Source organism: Nicotiana tabacum, chromosome 17 (assembly GCF_000715075.1).
Source record: "Nicotiana tabacum cultivar K326 chromosome 17, ASM71507v2, whole genome shotgun sequence".
NCBI lineage: Eukaryota > Viridiplantae > Streptophyta > Magnoliopsida > Solanales > Solanaceae > Nicotiana > Nicotiana tabacum.
In genome coordinates, this window is record NC_134096.1 from 126233992 (window position 1) to 126242242 (window position 8251).

General features: G+C 35.0%; 1 protein-coding gene and 1 pseudogene across 2 annotated transcripts; both read left to right on the forward strand.

The window, feature by feature from the left end:
- Positions 1-1094: 1094 nt before the first annotated feature.
- Positions 1095-6357, forward strand: LOC107829137 (uncharacterized). 2 transcript variants are annotated; one of them, XM_016656581.2, is made up of 7 exons: positions 1095-1293; positions 1828-1893; positions 2004-2053; positions 2158-2222; positions 4655-4746; positions 6036-6107; positions 6200-6357. In XM_016656581.2, exons 1-7 carry the CDS (start codon positions 1291-1293, stop codon positions 6236-6238), a joined length of 387 nt encoding a protein of 128 aa, XP_016512067.1. In that variant the 5' UTR covers positions 1095-1290; the 3' UTR covers positions 6239-6357. The 2 variants fall into 2 exon arrangements, with proteins under 2 accessions (XP_016512067.1, XP_016512066.1); XM_016656580.2 differs by having other exon boundaries at positions 1293-1410.
- Positions 2806-3504, forward strand: LOC142171636 (large ribosomal subunit protein uL14x/uL14z/uL14y-like; annotated as a pseudogene).
- Positions 6358-8251: the final 1894 nt, after the last annotated feature.

Genomic DNA, 8251 nt, shown 5'->3' on the forward strand with positions numbered 1-8251 from the left:
CTTCTACTTTTGATACCCATGTTATATATATGTGTGTGTGTTAGCTCGATCTTCTATTGGGCTACTGTTTGGCCATGAATTGATTCATTTCAACCGTAAAGATCGATCTATTCTTTTTATATGAATAAAGATTTCAAACAAAGAGTCACACATTTATACATTTTTTCAATTATTCTCTTCTACTTTTGATACCCATACACAAATTTATATGTCTTAAATTTTTAATACATGAACCTTATTATACACGCGAAAAATGTATATTCCATGATGTTATAATAGAAATAGGTTAAAGCAAATGGTCTCTTTAGTATTAATCTTATAAACTATAGTATTTTCTTGATTAATATAATGATTTTTTTACAAAGTTACTAATTAGGTATTTCAAATGTAAATTTTTTGCAAGGAAGAATGTATGTTATTAAAGATATTACTTTTGATTATACATCATTCATGGAGTCACATGTCATTGAAGATAAAGTATTAAAATAAAATAAACTTAGTAAAACTTGCATAGAATCATGAAACATGCGAAAATGATAGAATCTCCGGATAAACACTAAAGTGATATTCACAAGTAATTGTAATGAGATTTGAGAAAAGCAAGTCTGCAAAGATAGAAATACTATAGAGTGATGTTCAATAGACCCTATATGAAATCAATTCACTTTAACATCAGATGTTAGACCAGATTGAGGATATATAGTAGAAGAAAAACACCTCCAAAAGGCATGAACTTTAATTTTCATGGCTTGAGATGAATTAGATAAATTTATACCAGAATAGTCATTTAGTTGGCAAAGAGAAGATTTCTTTGGTTTCTCTGTTTGTCAATGATGCCCTTCCGTTGCTGCTCTATTTGAGCATTAGCTCCAATGGTTGCCAAGTTAGTTATAATACAATTGAAAGGACACATCTATTCTAAGAAAGAACACTTCTAATTAATTTTATTCTTTTTATTTCAATATTATTATTAACTAATATTTAAAATATGTAAAAGATTCCATCATTTTACGGATATTTTTGTAATTTAACTTTAGGCTTAGACTTCCCACTTTTAATATAGTATATATAGTACTGGCGAAAGAAAAATATATGAATTCGGCTCGAGTTTGACTTAGGCTCAATTAAACTTAATTTGATTCGATGCTATAGCTGGGTTGGCCTCCTTGTATAAACGAACATTAAAAAAGACACATCGCAAGGTTCGGTTGTCGCTCAAATCCGCGTCTTTTAAACGCTGTGTCCCCCTCTTCTTCTCTTCCAATATTCCTGCAATTCGCTTACTAAAAGATGGTAATCTAACATACCCCTGCTTGTTTCTCTACGTTTTCTTCATGCTGTAAACACAATTTTTGATGAATGAAATGTTTGCGTTTTATTCTGCTTAGGGCTCTCGCAGTTCATAAGATGGTTACTTCTCTTTGTTTCTCTTTCTGGGTTTATGTCAAATTCTGTTTTTTCTTCTATATAAATTAGTATGATTTTTTTGGTATTTATTTTTTATGACCTTTTACCTTTTTTTTGCCATCTGAAATTTGCTAATTGTATGAATCGCGGTTGGAACAGTGCCTTAGTGTATTTTGGGGGTAAAGTTTGGGGGGGGGGGTTGCATTTTTCCTTTAAATATTTTCTTCTTCGGTTTTGACCGTAATGCATTAAGGAATTTGTCTATTGACTTTAAAACTAGTTTACCAATTCTAGTGAAGCTTATTTTAGTTGGACTATTGTTAGAATCAGTGGTTAATTTTGAAGCTTGGAATGTCTGATATTGTTTGTTATGAGAGATTGATTCCTCCCCCCCCCCTTTTTTTCCTGCCATAATTGTAGGCTGACCCAGAATTAGACGCTATCAGGCAAAGGAGAATGCAGGAGCTCATGGCTCAACAGAGCATGGTAAACAATAGTCTCTCTGTATCTATGCTTTCTATTTTTGGAGTTGAGTCATACCTTGTCAAGCTTTGAACTCTACAATATCTTCACTAACTGGAAATTTGGGCAAATAGGGAAGTCAGCAAAACCCTGACCAGCAGAAAGCCCAGGATGAAGCTAAAAGGTTCATTTTTTGTAGCTGATTTCTTCAATATGTGGTTCATTGTTAGTAATATATTAGCTCTTGATTTCAATGTTTGATATCAACTATAGAAGCGATTGATGTAGGGAGGCTGATGAGCGAAGGCAAATGATGCTTACTCAGATTCTGACTTCTGAAGCAAGGGCCAGAGGTAGGTGCATTTTACAAATTCTGTTCCAAATTCTCTCCATTTTTTTTTAAAATTTTGCGTTTATATTCAAATTTATGTATATTTGTTCTTAATATGTTGGATAGACCGATAGAGTATCTAGTTTGTGAAAACAAAATTTCATCTCTTAGGAGTCCTAAATTCGTTACATGGTAGGAATCTACGCTTCAAAAGCATCTTTTAAATTTTTGAAGTTAATTACACTATTTATAATAAAGCATCTATTTTATTTTTGATGTAAAACCTGACTTTCAATTCAGATGCAGTGTGTATTGCTTTAAACATTTTGACCTTGTAACTAGAACTAATATGATGCAATAGGACACCATATATTGTTTCTTTGTTTCCATGTGATAAGGATGCAGCATTTTCAAAAGTGTTTCTAAGGTGCGGTTTGAGGCTTGCCTCAAGGCAGGGCATCACAAAATTTTCCTGGGGGATAGGGGATAGTGATAGTTAGTCCAGATTTTGCGCAAAATCAAATCGCCCCAATTGTCTTTTCAGTTTCCTGTACATATTAGCAACGTTTGACTATACGGATTAGGAATATAGAATGTATCATCTTGTAGTGTTTCTTGAGGGAAAAGTATATATTTAATTTTGGTTTTGAAGAAGTCTTCGAGAAAAAAGTTGGATTATGATTGAGTAAGAATCAGTCTGGTGTTAGTTTTCGGTGGATAGAGAGAGGGCCGCGAAGATCGACACCGTCCGCAATGTCGAAGCGAGGACGAGGAGGTTCCGCTGGGAACAAGTTCAGAATGTCACTGGGTCTGCCGGTGGCGGCGATGGTGAACTGCGCCGATAACACAGGTGCTAAGAACCTGTACATCATTTCAGTGAAAGGGATCAAAGGAAGGCTTAACAGGTTGCCTTCAGCTTGTGTTGGTGACATGGTGATGGCTACTGTGAAGAAGGGTCAGCCAGATCTCAGGAAGAAGGTTATGCCAGCTGTTATTGTTCGTTAGCGCAAGCCCTGGCGCCGAAAAGACGGTGTTTTCATGTACTTCGAAGATAACACTGGTGTGATTGTGAACCCCAAGGGTGAAATGAAAGGCTCTGCCATCACTGGCCCAATTGGGAAAGAATGTGCTGATCTTTGGCCTAGGATTGCAAGTGCTGCCAATGCTATTGTGTAGAAGTAGGGTACCTAAGTCGTTAACAGTTCTCATTTTGTTGGTCTTTATCAAGTATTTGGATATCTAAGGGCTTTGTCTTGGTAAGAATTATTGCTCAGAATTTTGCAGTACTAAAAGGTTTTCACCCATCAAAAAAGAATCAGTCTGGTGTTGCTTTTTTGTGGTATATGCCATGTACTAAACTTTTCATTTCTTACTAAAGGATTATTGTGGGCTGACCTAAGCAGTGTTTTTAAAATAAAAAAAAATGCAAAAAAGCAAAAGGATCCATGAGGCTTGAAGCGAAACGTGAGAATTGAAACTGTCATATATAAATTTAGTACTTTAATGATCAAATCGCAGCTAAATAATTAATTTCAGCATCCAATATTTAGTAATGTCGATATTAATCCAACTCCTCAAAGTTGAGATTTAAATAATTTTTGATTGGATCACTTTGCCTGTAGTTTGAAGCGCATGGCCGCTTCACCCATGAAGTGATAACTCCTCGCGTTCCATCGCTTCATCGCTTTAAGCGACAAAAGCAATGGCTTTTGATAACTTTGTGGCCTAAGTGAAAGTGGATATTCAATTTGGGACTGGAAGAATATTCGATTAAGTCTAATATCAATTCTCCATGCTTTATTTACCTGCAAGCAAGTACATTGGGTTTTGCGAGTTCACTTTGTCTAGTTGAAACTATAATCCAAGCTATGTTGGAGTTTAGCAAACTGGTAAGACTAATGTTATATGTTACCTTGGAGCTTAACAAGTGAAGAGTATTTCGATTATGACAATATAATGAGAGTATGGATCAGTGCACTCAAGGGTGTGGCCTAGTGGTCAATGAAGTGGATTATGAACCATGGGGTCAAATGCCAGCGGAGGCAAAAAATTAGGTGATTTCTTTCCACCTGTCCAAGTCTTGGTGGATAGAATTACCCGGTACCAGCTGGCTTAGTCACCGTGGTTATCAAAAAAAAAAAAAAACAGAGAGTATGTCAGTCTCTAGATTTCTTGTATCTGCTGGGAGGGAACATGTAGCTTAGTTTGATTGAGGTTGATTAGTCATGTATTGTTTATGTACCATCTTGGTACTTTATTTATTAAACTTTACCTTATAAAAAAAGTGTTGGTCATCCTCTACATATCAAGAGCTCCTTCATGATCAGTGATGCGTATTTGTTACCTCAAACATCCTTTCTTATCTAATGATCTGGTGTAATAGTTCTTGGTTCTCTATGTTCTTATCGCCTATCATATAACCTTGTGGCCTGGATTTCATTTTTGTATGCGCAGTTGCTCGAATTGCTCTTGTGAAGCCTGACAAGGCCAGAGGAGTGGAAGATGTTATACTCAGAGCTGCTCAGTATGGGCAGATCACAGAAAAGGTAAGTTTTGTTTTTCTTTACTTCTTTGGCAGAATACATAGATAGGCCCTCAAACTTGTCAAAAATTTTCGTTTAGACACCTCAACTGAGGCCCATGACCTATTGGCCACTAGATGTGTGCGCAAAATGTGCCTAATAGACACATTTTTGCTGAATATGGCAGCTTGTGTATTTCTCACTCGTTTTGAGTGCGTTTTGCATGAAAATATGAAGTTTTTCACTGGAAAAGTTGAATTTCAGGTTGCTACATATGTTTTCAGCCATTGTTATCTCATTTTCTTCTTATTTTTCTTCCTGCAAACTCATTCCAGATTCAAACCTCAAAAATCTCCTCCTTTTTCAAGCCCATACAAGATTTAAACCCCCAAAGTCTAAAATTCTAGATCTGAGGAGAGCAACATGGATTGATATTTTAGTCACTATTCAAAACTTTCATCTTCTACAACACCAGAGCTTTTGTCCTCTCAGTTTTTCCCCCTCAACATGCCAGCTACCACCACGTACCTTTCTCTCTTTCCGCTTGCACAAAGCCACAAACACACCACATGTCTCTCTGTAAGATATCACATACCAGTAGGCCCACGCACACACTTAAATCATCCACAATCTACCTTCTTCATCTCAAGGATAATCACCAGATGATTCATCTGGTCTCACAGTCACCACACATACAGAATCACCTCACATCCTCCACCACCTGCATAAGGTAAAATCACTTGAAATCTTTCCTAGCATAAGAAACATAGTTAGTTACCGTAGCTGGTAACCTTTTTTTATTTAAAGAATCCTTAGTGAAGTAAGAGCTATATGTTGACTGGTATGGGTATGAAGGATCTGATATCATAAAACTAATGCACTCCATCTAACCCATTCTTAGAGAACAAATTCACTCCCTCACTAACACTCTTCACAATAGAATACCTTCGCTTCATTTTCTCAAGGGACAAAAGAAGCAGCTTAATTATGTGTATTTGCTGCGTCTTTTCTTTAACTTTTTTTTACAGACACGTGTCTCTTTTTTATTGGTTTATAGCCATGTCACCGCGTTTACACTACACACGTTTTGTTTATTTGACCTTCTGTTTTTGAATGGTTTAATTGGCACATATCTGAATAACATAAATTGTTCAATAGATCATGCTCTCTATTGAAATCTAAAAGGAAGTTCTTTAACAAGTTGAATGGCTGTTTATGTATTCCACCTACTTCTTTCCTTTAATCTTTTCCTTTTATCTGATTTTTGTGTGGTTACCCTTACTGCTTTGTGTGGAATGATTTACTTTTTGTAGGTTTCTGAAGAGAAACTTATACAATTACTTGAACAAATTAACACCCAAACTACTAAGCAGACGAAAGTAACAGTAAGTCGCTCTTCTGCTAAGCTTTTTGATCCTTTTCCGTTCATAAAGCAGAACCTGAATCTTCTTGCGTGCTTGTTCTGTCCACTTCTCAGATCCAGAGGCGTCGGAATGTTCTTGAGGACGACGATTAGAGTGCTCGAAAATATGGGAGGCGTGATCATATAGTGCTGTATTTGTAGTTTATGTGAGACATGATTGTGGTTTGCAGTGTACACTAACAAACTTCATCAAACTCTTGGCTATTTTAGTATTATTATGTTGCTGTGATTGACTGATTGAACCCAGTTTTCCAGGTTGAGATTGCTTCTCGTGTAATAGTTGTCAAGAGAGAAGTAGAATGGGCTTAGAGCCCGCCTGTTTGGGTTAGCTTATTAAAAGTTTGGTAATAAGCATCAAGTGCTAAAATGTGTAGTTGCATATTTGAATAGAAGTGATGTAGCGGATAATAAGCAGGCTATAGCCAAGCTGGAAAAATCAGTTTGTTTTGAGAAATGCTTTTCTCAAAAGTATTTTTCAAAAAAGTGATTTTGGTGAGAAACAGTTTGTGTCTGGCTAATTAATTTAAAAAATACTTTTGAGCAGTAATTAATGTTTGGCCAAGCTTTTGAAAACTGCTTCTAAGTGTATTTTTCTCAAAAGTGCTTCTCAGAAAAGTGCTTTTGGAAAGAAGTTATTTTTTCTTCTCAAAAATTGCTTCTGCTTCTCCTCAAAATCACTTTTTTTCTTTTAAAAGCTTGGCCAAACACCTCAATTTTTGGTAATAAAAAACACTTTTGGGAGAAGAAAAAGCACTTTGGCCAAGCTTCTCAAGAGGCCAGAAGAACTTTTTTTTTTCTTTTCAAAAACACTTTTTTTTTCTAACTTGAGGTGTTTGGCCAAGTTTTTTTGGGGAAAAAAGTGCTTTTGAGAAGAAGCAGAAACAGTTTCTGAGAAGCAGAAAAAAGTAGCTTCTTCCCAAAAGCAGAAGCAGTTTTGACTTTTTTTCTTACCAAGAATACCCTTAACAAAATATAATATATACCAAAATAACCGTTAAACCTAATACTTAGGATATTAATGTATACATATTTTTTTATTATTTTTAGGATAACTTTCTAATATATAGTGACTTTAGGGGTGAATGCTTTTATATTTGTTGAATGATTTTTAATATATTTAACTTATATTAAAAGAATTAAGTACTTTTAAATTTTATTTTCATATTTTACTTAAATAAAATAAAAAGATTTAATTATTGCATGTAATAACAAATTTTTGAAATTATTTATTTACTTATAATATTAAGTAAATATTTTCATGTCCTTATTCATAATTTGATACTTAAAAGCACTTTCTGAAAAGCTTGACCAAACACAAATTATTGCTCAAAAGTACTTTTCAGAGTGATTAGCCTAACACAAACTGTTTCTGTCCAAAAATACTTCTCAAAATAAGCTAATTTCTCCCGCTTGGCCAAACAGGCTATAAATGTGTTTGGTTGGCCAAAAACTTCTAGTAGTCTTTTCATCACCTCACCTTTCACCCCTGGGTACTCTCTCCAACCATGAAGACCGTTTGGCAACCCCCCCAGTATCTCCATATTCATTGTCTTTCATTTTAAATAAATAATTATACTTAAGTTAGGGTCAACTATATGAATTCTTAAATGTGTTTGGTTGGCCAAAAACTTCTAGTAGTCTTTTCATCACCTCACCTTTCACCCTTGGGTACTCTCTCCAATCATGAAGACCGTTTGGCAACCCCCCCCCCCTAGTATCTCCATATTCATTGTCTTTCATTTTAAATAAATAATTATACTTAAGTTAGGGTCAACTATATGAATTCTTATGATTATTTGTATTGCTCTATTTAAGCGTTTCATTTTCGATTATAAATATGTAAGGGTATCAATGTAACTACCACATCTGTTACATGAACTAAATGAGAAATACAGCACAGTATTTCATTATTATGTTGTAAAAGTATACTTGTCGTCATTTCGACCAGATGAGCCCTTTGTATTCGTGGTGTAGTTATTCTCCTTAAGATGACCTTTATATTATCGAACTTTTTAGGTTAAACTATAGAACTAGATACATAAGAGAAAGAGAGGAGAGTGGAACTTTACTTCTCTGCTGAGGCATAAACAATAGCAAGTAATCTCT